At 35.6% G+C, this 18,998-nt stretch overlaps 1 protein-coding gene across 1 annotated transcript in view; it reads right to left on the bottom strand.

The window, feature by feature from the left end:
- The window catches only part of FER (FER tyrosine kinase), a 627,157-nt gene that overhangs the window by 325,528 nt on the left and 282,631 nt on the right, over positions 1–18,998 (bottom strand). Inside the window, exon 10 of the mRNA XM_007952586.2 lies at positions 12,988–13,191. Within this exon, the coding sequence (XP_007950777.1) occupies positions 12,988–13,191 (204 nt within the window). The remainder of the gene's footprint in view (positions 1–12,987; positions 13,192–18,998) is intronic.

Below are 18,998 nucleotides of genomic sequence, written 5' to 3'. Positions count from 1 at the left end.
TGGTTATGGCCTATAAGGAAACAGTATGTGATGCAAAGTGTCAGCACACTCCGCTGCTAACCAGAGGTTGAAGGTTCAATTCAATGTAGAGGTTATCTAGGAAGAAAGGTGTGGAGATCTACTTCTGAAAACCCTAAGGAGCATATTTCTACCCTGACACATAGGGGATTGCCACGAGCCACAGTCAACTTGACAGTAACTTCTTATGGGCTGTAACAGCCTGTGTGATCTGTCTCCCATAGCCTCTCTTACCTCATTTTTCACTGTTCTCTTCCCTTGTCACTCCCCTACAGAGATATTCACCTGGTTCTAGTCCTACAAAAATGCCATATACACTTGTTCCTCAGGGCCTTTGTATTCACCACTTGAAATGCTTCCTTGGACAGCTATAGGGCAATCCCATGTATGTCAGTGTCACCATTTTAGTGAGGTATAACCTGGCCACCGTAAAAAATTTCAATATCCATTTTCTCACTCCAGCTAAATTTCTTATTACCCTTTACTTCAAATTTTTCCCTTTACAACTTATCACTGTCTAACATCATACATCTTGTTTACAGTCTAATTCCCCCTCTAAAATGTAAGTTTATAAGGTGATAAATATTTACATTTGCTTTGTCATCACAAATTCCCCAAGGTCTAAAACACTTTCTAATATATAGTATTTGAATCAATAGGCATGTATAAATGAATGAAATGTTATGCATATTAAATGACAATGAAGAAATTAAAGAGATAAGACAACTTAATTAAGAAATGAAGAGGGAGGTTCATGTACAAAAACTCAAGACACCCAAGTACAAAGTTTGGAAAAGAGGAAGTAATAAGATGAATTTCACACAGAATGAAATTTCAAACTAGTCTCCAATGTCATAATGCCTCAGGTAAAATTCTAATACACCTCTATAACTAGAGAAATAGTAAATAAATAATGTGGATTTTAATTTTCCCTTTCTTCATTTAAGGAGCTCTGGTGGTGCAGCACTTAAGGCATTTGGCTGCTACCAAAAGGTCAGTGATTTGAACCCACCAGCCATTCCATGGTACAAAGATGAGGTAGTCTGCTTCCATAAAGATTTACAGCTTTGCAAACCCTTTGTGGGTCCCTATGAGTTGGAATTGACTCAATGACAATGAGTTTGGTTTGATTTCTGTTTGTTTCATTTAAAAATAAATGCTGTTTTTAATTAAAAAAAAATAGTTGTCTTCCATTTACAAAGTAATCATGATGGATTAATTCAGCAGTACAAGCAGAATACTTCTTTCATGGGCTGAAAATAAATTGATCACCACCAATTATTTTTATTGTGATTTGAAAGTTTACTGAGTAAATTCATCTTCCATATAGCACTTCACACACTGTCTCATGACATTGACTGTAATCTCCCATAATACAACAACTCTTCGTCCCATTTCCTCCCCATAGCCACCTCTACCCTGTGTCCTTCCCTCCCATGCACTCCTGCCCCTGAGCTGTCTCCCTGTGCATACACAGCCCTTTTATTCTCCCATGATAGATCTCTGCAAGGAATATATCTATCTAATGTAAATGTTCAGCTCATATGCCTGTCGTTTGTTTGGCTGGAAGCCACAGGAATGAGTTGAATTCCAGACCTGAAGGGCAGCTAGGGGCCATAGTCTCAGAGGTTCCACCAGGCTCTATCAGATCAGCAAGTCTGGTCCCTTTTTTTTTTTTTTTTTTTTATGATTTTCAGTGATTAACTCAATTTTTGAAAAATGAACATAAAGTAATGAATCTAAAAATGATACTTACACTATATGCTTATAAAGCTCATCTAAACAGCTAAAGAATTCAGCATAGTAAATTCACAAAAATGAAAGGGCCTATCTCTTAATATATTCCATTTGACCTAGATGTATAGATCCCTAAATTTTCTCTGGCTTGCTGATCTGAGGTTGGTTTCAGCTACAGATGGAAGTTTTAAGTATCTACAAATGGCTTTAAAAATAATATGATAAAGATAATCCACATTAATTTTTAAATAAGAGACTTCGCTTTTGAGCTAAGGTTGCTACTAATGATCTCTTACATTAATTCCAAACACAATAAAAAAACGTAATTGTAAGGTGTTATCTCTGGTGGTGCAGTGCCTAAGGCATTTGATGCTAACCAGAAGGCTATAGGTTCAAACCCACCAGCCACTCCTCGGAAGGGAGACAGGGCAATCTAATTCTGTAGAGATACTGCCTCCAAAACCCAAGGAGGAGTTGCGATGAGTTGCAATCGACTCAATGGCAGTGAGTTTGGTTTGGTTTACGGTGCTATCAAGTCAGATCTGGCTCATACTGACATTATATACAAGAGAACAATGCACTGTCTGGTCCTGGCCCCATCCTCACAATCGTTACTATGCTTGATCCCATCGCTGTATCCACTGTGTCAATCTATCTCATTGACAGTCTTCCCCTTTTTCATTGATCCTTTACTTTAGCAAGCATGATATCCTTCTCCAAGACTGGTTGCTTCTGACAAAACCAAAGTAGGTGAAACCAAGTCTGTTCATTCTTGCTTCTAAGAAGCACTATGGCTGCTCATCTACCAAGATAGATTTGTTCACTCTTCTAGCAGTCCATGGTATTTTCTGTATTCTTCACCTACACCACAATTCAAATGCATCAATTCTTCTTTGGTCTTCCTTACTCATTGTCCAGCTGTAACATGCATAAGACTACTGAAAATACCATGGTTTGGATCAGGTGCACCTGAACCTTCAAAAAGTGACATCTTTCTATTTTAACACTTTAAAGAGGTCTTTTGCAGCACTTTGGCACTGACCAATACATCATCTAATTTCTTGACAGCTATTTCCATGGGCATTGATTGGGGATCCCAGCAATACGAAATCTTTCACAGCTTCATTTTTTTCTCCACTTATGGTGATGCTGTTTATTGGTCCAAACCAAAAAAATCAAACTCACTGCCATCAAGTCGATTCTGACTCATAGTGACTTCCTTTGGGTTTCTTAGGTGGTAAATCTTTACGGAAATAGATTGCCCAGTCTTCCTTCCAAAGAGTGGCTGGTGGATTTGAACCATCAACCTTCTGGTTAGCAGTCAAATGCATTAGACACTACACCACCATGGAAATTTTTGTTTTCTTTATCTTGAGGCATAATCCATACTGAAGACTGCAGTTTTTGACTTTTATCAGTAAGTGCATCAAGTCCCCTTCACTTTCAGCAAGCAAGGTTGTGCTATCTGCATATCAAAGGTTGTTAATGACCCTTCCTCCAATTGGGATGCTGCATTCTTCTTCATATAGTATAGCTTCTCATATTATTTGTTCAGCATACAGATTAAATAAGTATGGTAAAAGATACAACCCTGACACATACCTTCTTGATTTTAAACCACACAGTATTCCCTTGTTCTGTTCAAACAATTGCCTCTTTCTCTATGTACAGGTTCCTCATGAGCACTGTTTAAGTGTTCTGGAATTCTCATTCTTTGCAATGTTATTCATAATTTGTTATGATTCACACAGTCTAATGCCTTTGCATAGTCAATAAAACACAGTAAACATCTTTCTGGTATTTTTTGCCTTCAGCCAAGATCCATCTGACATCAGCAATGATATTACTTGTTCCACACCCTCTTCTGAATCCACCAGCTTCAATTTCTGGTAGTTCCTAGTAAGGTACTGCTGCAATCATTTTTTTTACTTTAATAAGATGCAGTCTTATTTGCATGTGATATTAATGATACAGTTCAATAATTTCCACATTCTTTTGGATCATCTTTCTTTGGAATGGGAACAATATGGATCTCTTCCTGTCAGCTGGCCAAGTAAGTTTGTCAATATTCCTTGGCATAAATGAGTAAGAGACTTCAGCACTAGATCCATTTTTTGAAACATCTCAGTGGGGTAGTCTGTCAATTTCTGGAGTCTCATTTTTTGCCAATTACTTCAGTGCAACTTAGGCTTCTTCCTTCAATACCGTCAGTTCTTGATCATTTGGTACCTCTTGAAACACCTGAACATATAGATCAATTATATTTGGTATAGTGACTATGTGTCCCTCCATATTCTTCTGATGCTTCCTGAATTGCTCACTATTTTCAATATTCAATATTGCAACTCAAAGCGTAAAGCTTTTCAGCTTGAGAAATGCAGAGCATGATCTTCCCTTTTCATTTTCTATTTCCACGTCTTTGCACATTTCATTAAAACACTTTACTTTGTCTTCTCAAGCCACCCTTTGATATCTTCTGTTCAGCTCTTTTATTTTACTATTTGTTCCATTAGTTTTAGATACTCTCTGTTTAAGAGCAAGTTTCAGAGACTCTTCTGAAATCCATTTTGGTCTTTTTTTCCTTTCCTGTCTTTTTAATGACCTTTTACATTCTTCATGTATGAAGCTCTTGAAGTATCCCACAACTCATCTGGTCTTCGATCACTGGTGTTCAATTCATCCAATCTATTCTTCAGATGGTCTCTAAATTCAGGTGGGAGATAATCAAGATTGACCACCACTTATCTATTTGTCATACTGTGGTGGCTTGTGTGTTGCAGTGATGCTGGAAGCCATGGCACTGTATTTCAAAGGCCAGCAGAATCACACATGGTGAACAGGTTTCAGGGCACCTTCCAAACTATGACTGGGAACAAGGACGGGGCCATTTACTTCTGAAAAACTGGCCACTGAAAATCCTATGAACAGCAGTGTACATGAAATACTAGTATAGAATAAATTTCTAGAGATGTCTACATAGATCATTTTATTGATTGTTATTGATTATATATTTTACAATACCACATATGGTGGTTATATTCATGTCAACTTGGATAGGCTTGGTTTTGAGTGGCTTGGCTAGACAGCTGGATGTAGTTATTCTCCATGATGAGACTGATAATCAACTCCATGGTGGATTTATTGAAACAGCTGAGTAGCTGCCTTAGGGATGGGATATGCTTCCAGTATACAAGCAGAAGCTTTGAGGAAAGTCTCCAATTTTTAGCATGCTTGAATCCTACATGCAGCTGAGTCATCATTCAGCAGCCTGCCATGATGCTGTCCACCAATCTTGGGACTTTTAATGGACTTGAATTAGTGGTCTACTGTGTGGTTTGATAATTTTGGGTCTGTGCTATTTCTCTTGTCGATCTTAGGTTTGTCTGCCTCAGCAGTCAGCAGTTGCCTGACTGAAGAGACCCCTCTACCCCCAGTGGGCAGGGAGCAATAGACAGAGCTAAGGCCCAAGGTCAAGGGGCTTTCACCGAATCCCTAGAGCTGACACTTTGAACTCCAACTTCTAGCCTCCTAAACATTAAGAGAATACATCCCTGTTTGTTAAAGCCAACAGCTTGTGGTATTTTCTGTTAGAGCAGCACTAGAGAACCAAAACAGGGTCAGATTATTAGAGTCAAGAAAGAGAGGTGGAACTAAGCTTTCAAATGATCTAATATGATTTATTAACAGCTTACTTATTTAAAAAATATTTTTATAACTCATGTAAAAAGCAACTTCTAGCAAAAAATTCCATTAATTAAACAACAGAAGGTGAGTAGGGTTTTATAGCAGACTCTTACACTCCTGTCCTCTTCAGTCTTCTAAAAGAGATTATGAATGCTTTTCTTGCACCTAAGCCCAAAGCACGAAGTAACCAAAACACCATATATTATCAAGTACATCAGTAAATAAATAAGAAGTATAAACAGAAAATATAAATCAATTTTTATAAAATAAGAATTACATATATATCTTATAAAAACCTACAAAAATATACACTGAATTGAAAAGGAGATACTGTTATGACATTAATATTCCATGATACACATCTAAAACTTCATAAAATTATGTATTACTTTTGCTTTTCAAACATTTACTACATCTAGAATTTGTTTTTGAGTTATCACTGTGATATTTAAGAATGAATCATGCATATAGATGAAAAACACATGAAAACAGAATCAGATTTTATTACTATACATGTATCTAGAAGACTGTTTTAAATAGGAAATCAGACAAAACAGATCAAGTGCACAAAAATGAAATAGGGATTCAATGAATTTGTGATCTGTAATAACATGCCCAAATGGATCTTCTTAAAAAAAAGAAAAAATCTAGACTTGTGGTTCAGGATAAACAGATAGACAGAAAAAAAAGAAGTAAAATGGAAAGGAAAAAAATCATTTCTGAAAGGAGTTGAGATGAATAAACTAAAACACTTCTTTTTAGAAAAATGCCTGAAAACAAAAATACAAAATACAAGCTGCCGTTTTCTCAAATGAAAATGGCACACTGAATATTTCAAGTAACTGATTAGACTGATACACAGGAAGGATTCTAGGGGAGTATGGAGAATAAAATTGATGAAGCTGTGGCATATGCATTTATTCTTGCTTCACATGTTAGCTCAAACTTATTAACTTCCTCAGGTTCCCCTGTTATAAGCTCTCATAGCACTATGTAGGCTTCCTTTACAATACTTATTACATTTTATATATCATGTGGGTGATTTATGAATAACTGTGACCATCTCTAGACTGTAAGCATCACCATAATGTCTGTGGGCTTTACACAGTACTCAATCAATATTCCCTGGAAAATAATATTACGAAAGTTTTCTTTATGTCTTGATTTTATTGCTAAGAAAAGTCTCATAAGTGTGTGAGGGACACAGAAAATTATCTAACAGTTTCATCTGACTTCAAGGTACTTATTTCCTTCTGTTGAGTCCTTAAATAATAGCATTGTTGTTGTTATGTGTTGTCGAGTAGGCCCTGACTCATAGCAACCCCTCCTTAGGTTTCTGAGGTGGTATCTAGATCTACAAAGCTAAGGCTGCAAATTGGAATTAACTGTCATTCAGACAACTGAATTTCTATTCAATCTTATTTAGTATCCCTTAAGACCCACAACATGAATTTAAAAGACAGTTCAAAGAATCTAGAGATTGTGACAACAAAGTAAATCTAACTAGTATACTCACAGACTAACTCCATCATCTCAAAGTAGAACGTAACACAAGATAGACATTCAATACATATCTACTGAATGAATTAATGATTTTATATCATGAACTACCCAGCTTTACATGGTAATTATGCAGAACCTCCAATTTTCCTTTAAGGAGCTTATAAGAGCCAGACATTTAAATCTCTAATTATGTGTAAGAAAGGACAGAACATAATTTTTCTCACAATTACATCACTGGACATTACATGGTACTCACTCAATTAATATTTCCTAAATGAATAAAATGATGCTGTCATTACATTGAGGATAATTCTCCGCCTCCCCCCCCCCAAGCTTGTATTTTAAAGTATTTATTATTTTACTATCTTTAGTTCATCACCATATACTAATTTGGATTTCATGGTTCTCTTAATTATCTCTAATCTTGCACCTAGCAGCCCTGGTAGAATAGTTATTAAAGTGCTTAGCTGCTAACCAAAAGGTTGGCAGTTTGCACCCACCAGCCACTCTATGGGAAAAAGATACAGCAGTCTGCTTCCATAAAGATTTACAGCCTTGGAAAAGCTATGGAGCTGTTCTAGTCTGTCCTATAGGGTCACTAAGAGTTAGAATTGACTCAACAGCCATATAATCTTGTATCTTTAATACTTCTTTGTTCATAATTCTGTTACTGTAACACATACTTAAAGTTTAAACCTACTGAAAAGAGGGGCCATACATGCTTCAGTTTCATCTCCCTGTGTTATACTGTCATGGCACTTTGCAAAAAGGGGTATTTAGCAAATGAAAATCAGATAAATTAATCACAGAAATATAAACATGCTCCTATTACTAATAGCCTAATAAATTACTTTTGAAGTATTTTTATTTTATCACATGTATTTTGTTTTATCATATACAAACTCTAGGATTTGATTATGTATTTACTTGTCAAATGAAAAGAAGCTATTTGAATCCCTATGAAAATCTAGCAACAAATATGACACTTTCACATCAAACACCATACAAGGCTAGTAACCAATATATAAGGGCAGTAAACAATACTAGAAATGCACTCAATTCAAATATTCTTGTTTTTGTTGGGCACTATCAAGTTAATTCCATGACAGAGTAAAACTACTCTGCGGTGTAGTAAATTACACAGTGTGGCTTTTCTAGCCATAAGTCTTTGTAAACTCCATGGTGGAATTTGCTGTGAGCAACTGAGTAGCTCCTGATTGTCGCTTAGGTGTACAGAATTCTGATACTCGCATTGGTTAGTTTGCCACTCTGCCAGACTTAAAAGGAGCCCTCTCAGAGGCACAAGAAATCTCTCACTGCCAGCTGAGAGATGCAAGAGACACGCGTTGCTGGGAAAGAGACACGCACTGCTGGGAGACAGACTGAGAGAAGAGACTGTCGGCTGAGAGATGGCGGGCTGAGAGAGACTGAGTGCATTTCTGAACTTGAATTGTGGCCTGTTGCTTCCCTAATAAACCCCATAATCTGTGAGTTCTGTGTGGCCACTGCAGGGAATTATCAAACCCAGCAGAGAGGTGGTGGGTGCTGTGGGAGGAATGATTGGTGTCAGGGCTGGAGGGAAGCGGCATGTCTGGCTTCACAGGGATAGGCCTTGGGCTACTGATAGTGATTCTGGCTTCCTCTTGTGGGATTAGAGGAAGTCAGAAGATGTGGCCTCCCTGCCCCTTTAGCACACCCTAGAGGATTTTCTAGGCTATAATCTACAACAGCAAATCCCAGGTCTTTTCTCCCATGGAGCCGCCGGGTGGATTTAAACTGCCAACCTTTTGGTTATTATCCAAGCATTTAACCATTGCACCACCATGACTACAGATATTCTTAATACATCTAGCTTTATGAGATTAATATATTTAACACAGAATAAAAAGTACTGGTCCTTTTGCCTGAAATAGCTAACACTTTGCTAAAATGGTAAAAAGATGCAAAAATTCAAAGTATCTGTTTCCATCTTGCTCACTTACACTGTTGACCAAATGAAGAGAATTTCACATCATGTTAAAAAAGTAACTGTTACTTAAATAAAAAGAAAAACAAACCCTTAAAATACTGCCACCCCAGACTCTAGTTGACAGCAAAAAAAAAAAAAAAAAAAGCTAAAAATAACATTTTATGTGCATAAATTCCATAATAACACGTTTATCACAATTTAAATTTCACAAATAAATCTCTGAAACCAAAAAAAGACAATTTTAAAATCAACTATTCCAATTGCATTGGTATTTTTAATAAAATACATTTAGATTTTTGTTCTCAAAAAAAGACTTCAAATGACTGTAAATATATCTAAGATTTATACAGCATTTCACACCTTAAAAAGGAGCTCTGGTGGCGTAGTGCCTAAGACACTTGACTGCTAACCAGAAGGCTGGTGGTTCAAACCCACCTGCCACACCTTGGAAGGAAGGTTGGGTAATCTACTTCTGTAGTGATACAGCCTCAGAAACCCAAGGAAGGGTGGCTGTGAGTTGGATTCAACTCGATGGCAGTAGTTTGATTTAGTTTTTTTTTTTTTTGCCCCACATCTTATAAAGTACTTTTTAATAGACAGATACACTGATTTAACTCCACAATTACTGTATACGATACTATTCTCATTTTACAGATGAGGAAGCTGAGGTTCAAATAAATGAAATGACTTCCCAAACCAGAGAGAATATAGTTTACAGTACAGACTATAAGTTTAGTCTTCTGACCCCAAGCCCATACAGTGATATTTTTCTCCTTCTCTGAAAGCCCATATTACTTTATCTCTTCCTTTCAACCTATCACTTCATTTATGCACAAATTTTATAAAAATAATGCTGCTTTATAAACTCCTTGATTGGAACATAATAGACAATCATTAAATATCTAATAATAAATCCCTCCATTTATTGCCTACTACAAAGTAACGGGTACATGAGGAAAAACTGCAGCACTATTAATTCACAGAAGATTCACGAACACACAAAATGAAAAAAGAATGTAAAACTTCCCAATATCTCAAACTTCTGTATTCAACTGTCCAAAGAGCTGAGTATTATATGGTGAAAGCTCATTAGAACAAAAATTAGGCAGTACAAACCCTGAGGCACTTAACGAAATACAGGTACTCTCATCTTTAATAGAGATCTTTAATTCCAATGATAGAAGAAACCTGAATAAAACTTTCAAAAGTGAACTTGTACCAATGTCTATTTTTAGAATATATAATGTTATTCATTTCAGCCATTTAACAATCACAGTAAAAAAAATTGATAATTTGCAAGTTGACCTTTTCTTTTTTGTTAGTAAGAATATTAATGTAATTCCCAAACTTACATTTTAAACTAGAAGTGTAAGTGTTTCAGTCTAATTTAACATATTTGTAATGTATTTCAAAATTAGTACTTTTTGTTGTTGTCATTGATAGTGGCCTTTAAGTCAGCTTTGGTTCATAGATACTCTAAGTACAACAGAATGAAATACCACCCAATCTTGGGCCATGGTTACAATCATTGCCATGTCTGAGCCCACTTTGCAGCCACTGTGCCAATCCATCTCTTCCTGTACGTTGCTAATCCTCTATTTTGCCAGGAATGATATCCTTCTGTAGGGACTGGTTCCTCTGGACAACAAGACCAAACAAAGTACAAGAGCTAAAGTCTCACCATCCTTGCTTCTAAGGAGCATCCCGGCTATTTCTTCCAAGACAGATTTGCTCATTCCTCTGGTAGTCCGTGGCATATTCAATATCCTTCACCAATACCATAATTCAAACTCATGAATTATTCTTCAGTCTTCCCTATTCACTGTACAGAGCTTTCGCATGCATATGAAGTGATAAAAAAATATCGTGGCTCAAGTTATGTGCACCTTAGCCTTCAAAGTGACATTTTTACTCTTTAACCCTTTAAAGAGGTCTTTTGCAGCAGATTTGCCCAATGCAACACACTGATTTAACTTCTGCTTCTATAGGTGTTGATTGTGAAGCCAAGTAAAATGAAATCCTTGACAACATCAATGTTTTCTCTGTTTATCATGATGTTGCTTATTGGTCCATTAGTGAGGATTCTTATTTTCTTTATGTTGAATTGTAAACCACACTGAAGCCTATGGTCTTTGATCATCAGTAAGTGCTTCAAAGTCCTCTTCCCTTTCAGCAAAGAAGACTGTGTTATTTGTATATCACAGGTTGTTGATGAGTCTTCCTTCAATCCTGATGTTGCATTCTTCATATACTCCAGCTTCTCAGATGATTTGTTCAGCAAACAGATTGAATAAGTATGGTGAAAGGATACAACTCTGATGTAATTTTTTCCTGATTTTAAACAATGCATTATCCCCTTGTTCTGTTTAAAGGGCAGACTCTTGGTCTAAGCACAGGTTCCTCATGAGCACAATTAAGTGCTTTGGAACTCCCATTCTTCACAATGTTAGCCATAATTTGTTATGATCCACAAAGCTGAATGCCATTGCATAGTCAATAAAATGTTTTCGATTACCTTTTAGATCTCAGGAAATAGATGAACATATTCACATAAATTATAATTAATCTATTTATACTTTATCTATGATCATTCCTTCTACAATTCTTATATCATTTATAAACATTGTCAGCATGGTCTCAAATTGTTATAGGTATTCATAAGTTAGACACATGTATAAATTAAAAATCAAGGAAAAAAAGAATTACATACTATTGGGACAGTGAGTTGGATTATGAAAGCAGTCAAATATGACAATAGTTGAGGTCTGAATACTGTGAAAAGTTAATCATTGCAAAAATTACAATGTATACTTTAATGGTCATAGTCCTTCAACACATCCAAATCATGTCTATTTTCAAAGAAGTATAAGTTACCAGATGTGAATATACTAAATTCCACTGAATTGCATTGCATACTTTAAAGCAGTTATTTCATGCTTTAAGAACTTCGCCTCAATGTATGTGTGTGTATGTGTGTGTGTGTGTGTGTGTGTGTCTGTGTCTGTGTGTTACCTAAGCCTCCAAGAATATTTAGTCCATAGACCAATTAGTTGGTATCACTCTATCCTAGAGATAAACTGAAATCCTATAGACAGAAATCTTGAAAATGGATGCCATTTGAAAGAACTGAGTGAAAAAAGACAGGAGCATATCGATTTTTTCATATGCCAGAAACATTAAACATTTCTTAGTGGTTAAAGCTTAAATAAAATTTTAAGATTTTCTTCATGGGTTTAATGCTCAATAAAGAAAATGTAACCAACAAGAGAAACAGTTTAGCAACTTAAATAAATCTTCATAATTAAATCAGCAGTAGAAGAAGTAATCATTAGGTCATTTTATTTATTTTTCATCAATCTGTATTTATTGTCAATGAGTACAAAGAAGTCCTTATATAGAAAGGAGGAAAGCATAATCCTTAATGAATCACAAAAGCAATTCAACTATGATCATCCACAGCTTTAAAGAGGTTTTTGCAGCTTCTGCTATCCCAAAAGCTCAGCGATTCGAGCCCACAAGCCCCTCCATAAGCTAAATACGTGGCAGTCCACTTCTGTAAAGATTTACAGCCTTGAAAATCCCATGGAGCAGTTCTACTCTGTCCTGAAGGGCCACTAAGAGTAAGAATCAACTCGATGGCAGTGGGTTAAGCAATTTCATTAGCAAAACTCATCAAAATATTTCTTAAAAATCTCTAATAGCTCCACTTTTTAAAGCAATTTCAAAAGCATAAAATTCCTGAACTTAAACATATTTAAGAGAAAATTTCTGATAAAATCACATTATTTATTTTTAACTTAAGATACATTTAATATTGAAATTAAAGTATTTAAAATTCTTAGGCAATTAAACATTATTTTTAATTTAAAGTGTTTTTAACTATGTATTCCCTCAATGAGATATAACTTGTTATTAAAATCTTCGAGTACTGTAGTTATGGGATTCAGACAGAAAAAATTAATTGCTAAAATTTAGGTGTTACAGGCATTTACCACAAACTATTCATCACTTCACTACAATTATACCACAATGAACTACAATTAAAATATACATGTAAAACTAAGCTAGAAACGTACATCAGCATATTGTATGATAAAGTGTCTCCTTTGTCCATCAGAATATACAGAAAGGACATATTCACCAGGTTTCCCATGACTCTCTCGCACCAAGAAGTCTCCTTGTTGTTTTAACAGATCTTGGGCTTCTATTCTGGGAATTGCACCATGGTACCAGTCCTGTTCTGCCAAGGGCTTCTCACTTACGGAGATGACATCAGAGAGCTTGAAAAAACATAGAGAAGAAAAGAAAAGGAAAAAAAAAAAGAACTAAGTTAGAGAATATAGTCATCTTTTCTGGTAAAATTCATAGCAATTATAAATGCTTCCTGCATTTCTTTTTTCTTCTCTTTCACTGACCTACTAAAAATAACATGATAAACCTAAAATTTTCATAATTTTTAAAGAAAAAAACCTTCTAGAAGCACTAGTGGTGAAGTTTAACACAAATACATATTCTTAAATATTTTAGGTTTGTTTGCATTTTCTGTATTATCATACAAAAAGTACACATAATATTAGCATTTAGAGTTAGTATTTATACTCGAAAAGAAAATCTATATTTTAAAGTTTATCAGCTACAGAAATTATAAACAAAAATGTATATTATTTTTCTAGTTACCTAGTGTGTGTGGCTCTGACAGGAATATACCACAAATGGGATGACTTGAACAAACAGGAGTTTATTCTCTTACAGTGTAGAGGCTTTAAGTTCTAGCTCAAAGTGCCACGCCCCTGAACCATAGGCTTCAGCTCTGCTTCCTGTTCCCGGCCCACTGGAACTAGAGGCTTTTCTTCATTCACACAGCTATTGGTTGCTGAGGCTAATAAGCCAAAGGTTGACAAGTAAAAAGGCACAGTCCTGATGTTGTCAAACCAGATGGCAGGCCCATTGATTCAAGTCCATTGAAAGTCCCAAGGTCGGCACAGCATGGTAGGTTGCTGAACAAAGACTCAGCAATGTGTAGGGTTCAAGCATGCCGTAAGCTAGAAACCATTCCCCAAGGCTTCTCCTTATTTACAAGAAGCAGACCACAGCCCCAAGGCAGCTACTCAGCTGCTCACAGTAGATCCCACCATGGAGTTGATTACCAGTCTCATCATGGGGAATAACTACCAACAGCTGCCCAGCAACTCAACCAGGCACAGCCAAGTTGACACACAAACTTAACCACCACAATTATCAAAGATGTTTATTACAAAACAACTTCATTTTTACTTAAAATAAAAATTATTTCTTTTTATTTAGGTTGGGGATTGCCTATGTCATTCATTCCAGGGACACTCTCCAAGGCGTTGCTGCTGCTTTGCAGCAGTGCCTTCCCATTCTCAGCCTCAGTCTCCTAACTTCAGTTGTTACCTCTGCTATATATCATTCTGTACAGTGATGGCAGATAACACCTTGGGAGAATCAGCAACACTGAAACCCACCAATGTGCAATTACAAACAATTGGCAAAAGCAAGAGAGGACTATTAGCCATGAGCACAGCAGGAAAAGCAAATACCTGTTATTTTAGGAAACAAAATGGCAACGTCAATTAGCAGAGATAATTAACCATTGATAATATTTCCTTAAAATGTTTCTAATTGCTAGTAAATAAAATTACATATCTTCTAATAAGTAAAAAGCTAATCTGTGATTGTTGCTGTCATTTTCTATCACTCATAGAAGTAAAAGTACTCCAGATGGTATAAGTACTCTATAGGTAAGGTACAATAATTTGTACTATCTTTTAAGGTTCTCAAAATGCAATATGCAGACTGTCTCTTTAGAAAGTAATTTTCAAGCTGGAGAAATATGCATTAATAATAAATGAGAGCAAAATATTCACATATGAGATCTTCAAGGCTAATATTATGAATTCTACCTAGCTCCCATGCATGACATTTCTATAATAAATGAAAACTGGTTTTGAACATGGCCTTCACTGTTTGGTATCCCTGACAAGGCCTAAACTTACAGGTGAAATTCCATTTCATAATATGCAAAACCTATTTTCTAGTTTGAAAAAAAAAAAAAGAACCTGGAAAAGTCTCAAACAGACCTCAAAGAAGAGTCCACATTTTGGTTTCTGCTTTGTCTACTTAATGATATTTTAAAATTTTTAAAAATATACTCATAGTGTGATTATCCATGGAAATTTACTTATATACTAAGTGAGTTTTCTTTTAGCTATAATAGACGTATTTCAAAATTTTTTAAAATTATGTTCCCAAAAATGAGTCTAAAGAACTAATTATATAAAGAACAAACCATAACTATAACAAGATGCTGCTTTTAAAAATAAATACAAGATCCACACAGAATTAACTTTTTTGGACATATTGATAATAAAAAGATACTATCATTCTTAAAAGAGAGTAATCAAAATGATTAAATATGTGACTTCTTAAATTTTATTACAGTGCATTATTAATAAATACTAAAATTCCACTACAGGGAGCTCTGGTAGCATAGTGCCTAAGGCACTTGACTGCTAACCAGGAGGCTGGTGGTTCAAACCCACCAGCCATTCCTCAGACAGAAGGTTGGACAATCTACTTCCATAGTGATATTACCTCGGAAACTCAAGGAGGGGTCGCTATGAGTCAGGTCTGACTTGACAGCACATAACAACAACAACAACAAAATTTCACTACAATGAAAATATTTCCAAGTCTTATCAACAGCTAAAGTGTGTTTTTTAATACAATGAAAAAAAAAATCAGTATTACAGAAATATATTGCAATTTCTCAACAAAGAACATGCTTGTATCACAATCTCTCAAAAAAAGTCTACATAACAGGACACTATCACAAGCAGAGGTGTCATTTGCTTGCTTTCTTGTCCAGTCAACCTGTTGTTATATACCGTTGAGTCGGACCTGACTCATAGTGACCCCTCCCTTGGGTTTGTGAGGCAGTATCACTACAGAAGTAGATTGCTCCATCTTCCTTATGAGCAGTGGCTGGTGGGTTAGCAGTCAAGTGCCTTAGGCACTACGCTACCAGAGCTCCCAGTCAACCTATTCTTCCACATTTGCTTTGTCAGAACTAAAGGAATGTAGCAGGAGCTCTGGTGGCTTATTTACTAAGGTAGAGGAGTGTTTAAAGTACAAGAGCTTAGCAAGCACTGGAAAATTCATTTTAGGATTTGAAGGGAAGGAATATGCATGGGAAAAAATTATCCTGAGAACATATTTAAGCCTTCAGGTTGTTGTTTCTTTTGAAGGAAATGAATAAGAAGGAACTTATATTGCTATTTCACAGAGATGGCACTCCAATTCTTTTGGTTTATTAATTTCTATTGGGCAAAAAAAGAAGCTAAGAGATCTGTTATTGCCTATCCTCTAGACAATACTGTTATGAATTGTAGGCGGGAGTTACTCTGAGTGTATATAGTCACAACCAGAGAAAAGTCATACATATGACCTGCCTGAGTCAATTAGGTCTTGAAGAGACTTTTCTGGAAGTATTAGAAGGAATGATTTTATAAATATGATTTCAATAAAATTCCAATATAATTCAGAAAGCTTGATAGTAATAGAATGTAAGATATATATCAGCAATAAAATTCAATATCCCAAGAGTTGTCATAAAATATTTCAAAATTAAATTAGGTTTTTTGCCTCAAACAATCTCTTTCTTAGCTTCAGTGGGGGGAAAATTCTCCTTATTGGTAATTTATCTGAGAGTTCTGCCAAAGCTATGGGTGAGAAAAAGCCTATTTTATATATAGCTATTATAATACAGTTAATAAATTATGCTTAATATGATAGGCTTTCTGGATTAACTGGATAAGCCAATTATTTTCCTCAGGCTTTTCCCTTAAAGAATATTGTAATAAAAACATACAGAGCTTACTGAAACAAAGAGCTTATTTGGCTCAGAGAAATAAATGAAGAGAAGACGAGGTAACACTAGAAAATGAAAATATGTTTTCATCAGGAAATAAAAAAAAAGGTCACTTTTTCTCCTTACCCTAGTTCAGGCTAATTCCTAAGTATGTAATGAAGATTTATATAGCTATAAATCAACATCTGAGAGGAAAGAAAAGCTCTGTTTTGTGAATCAAAGACAAAAAGTACTTTCAAAAAATGAAAGCCTAGGTTCTATTAAAATTAAGGATCCAAATAAAACACAATTTTAAAGAACTAGAAGGAAACATGGAAAATAAACAAGTAAACCTCTCACTGAGCTTGAGCAAACTAAATAAAATTTTAACACAAGCATTAAAAAATATTTTTATGATTTTTATTAACCACAAAACTAATCTTTATTCTTTTGTATCTTTATGTAAATTATTACTAATTTACTATCCATCTAAGTAATGGATTATTCCAAATCTAGTTTGGTAACACACTGGTTGGATATGAGTAACTCAGAATATTAAGCATTTTACAGAAATTCCATAAAGTAGCTTTAATTTTAAAACTGAGGAATTTTAGCAAAAGATTCTGCTTTACATTAGTGTACAATCAGAACAAAGAGGTTCACTAAATTCTCACACAAGGTGGGAAATACTGCTTAATTGAATAATAAGGTGTCTCATGATTGGCAAAACTATTTTCAAAGGGAAATAAAAGCAAAGGGAAGAAAAAACACATTTTATACCATTTATTTTGATACAGCCAACACAAAGTATTTGAGACAAAAAGAAACCATAATTAGTAATGTTCTTCTTGCCACTTTTTTCAAATTTCTGAATAGTTAAGGTTAAAATTTATTGAATGAGTACAGTCTTAAAACAATGAAAAAAAAAAATCAAAATATTTGAACTCCAAGATTGTGTGTCTTCAGGCTAGAAAATAAGATGCAAATAAGAGTAGTGGGTCAGTCTGTAAAAGGCACTAAGGTCTATCTTTAAGTGTACAAATTCTAGGGGTTTTTTTATTGTTTTTCTTTTGCAGCAAAAAAAAAATGTACAATTGATCATTTCTTTATCTACCAGTATCTTTAACCAGAATATTTTCCCTAAAGCTTAACTTCCACAATGAAACAACAGAATTCTAATTCATAAACTTGTTAACTTACAGTTTTTCATACACATTGAGAACTTGATTTTATTTGGTCTTTAGCTAATGAAGCAACTGCTGTCTAGCATATGGACTATGTAGAATTATAGGCTGGTTAAGATATTAGCATTCTTTTATAATTCTTTTCAAAATTTTATTTTAAAAAAGATCAATAATAGATAGAAGAAAGATGGTGGACTAGGCAGAAAGACGGCACAGACCCTCTTCAACAAAGAAAAGGGAAACCAATTAACACAGGCGCAGAAGATAATCCTGGACCCCTGAGCCTTGAAGGGAAGGATACAGAAGTGGATTAAACCCCAACTAGCAGAAGAACTTGCATGAAAATACCACAAAAGGAGATATACAGAGCTGCGGTCTTGCAGCTATCCTGAGCGATCCTATGGCACAGACAGCTTGGAGAGTACCGAGTGTTGGTAGGACCTAAGAATTAACCTGAAAATCAGCCCTGCTAGCCAGGGACTGCACAGAGGACTGCTCTTGTGGCTGGGGAATAAAAGGAGAAGCAGTGATGAAGAGGAAGATGGGCTGAGCTGTGGACTTTTGCTGATATGGAGGGTGCCGCCATTTTGAATGTTTATAAGCAGCTTGACGATTATGGATATTTAAAGAGACAGCGCTCTACCAGATTCCAGGGGCTTAAGAATAGGTTCTGCTTGCCAGTAACCCCAAGGACACCCCAGACCTGCACGACTGAAAAGGTGCAACATTCCTCTTGTTACTTATACCCTACACCAACTTAGTGAACAGAGTACGGCCATCCCCCATACCCACCCACCTTCTGGGCCTGCAGGAACTCCATCCCAGTCTGTGTGCTCAGATGAAGCCTGGGTGCCCTACCCTGTCCTCCACTGATTTCTTTTTCTCTTTTTCCTGGTGTTCAGTTTGCTTGTATTTGTCTGTTTTAAGACTACTATTATTATTAATAGGAGCTCTGGTAGCATAGTGCCTAAGGCACTTGACTGCTAACCAGAAGGCTGGCAGTTCAAACCCACCAGCCACTCCTCGGAAGGAA

This window comes from Orycteropus afer, unplaced genomic scaffold (genome assembly GCF_000298275.1).
Source record: "Orycteropus afer afer isolate SDZICR_OR568_19922 unplaced genomic scaffold, OryAfe1.0 scaffold00350, whole genome shotgun sequence".
NCBI classification, from domain to species: Eukaryota; Metazoa; Chordata; class Mammalia; order Tubulidentata; family Orycteropodidae; genus Orycteropus; species Orycteropus afer.
The sequence above is the reverse complement of the archived record's forward strand: the minus strand, read 5'-3'. Positions and strand labels throughout refer to the sequence as shown.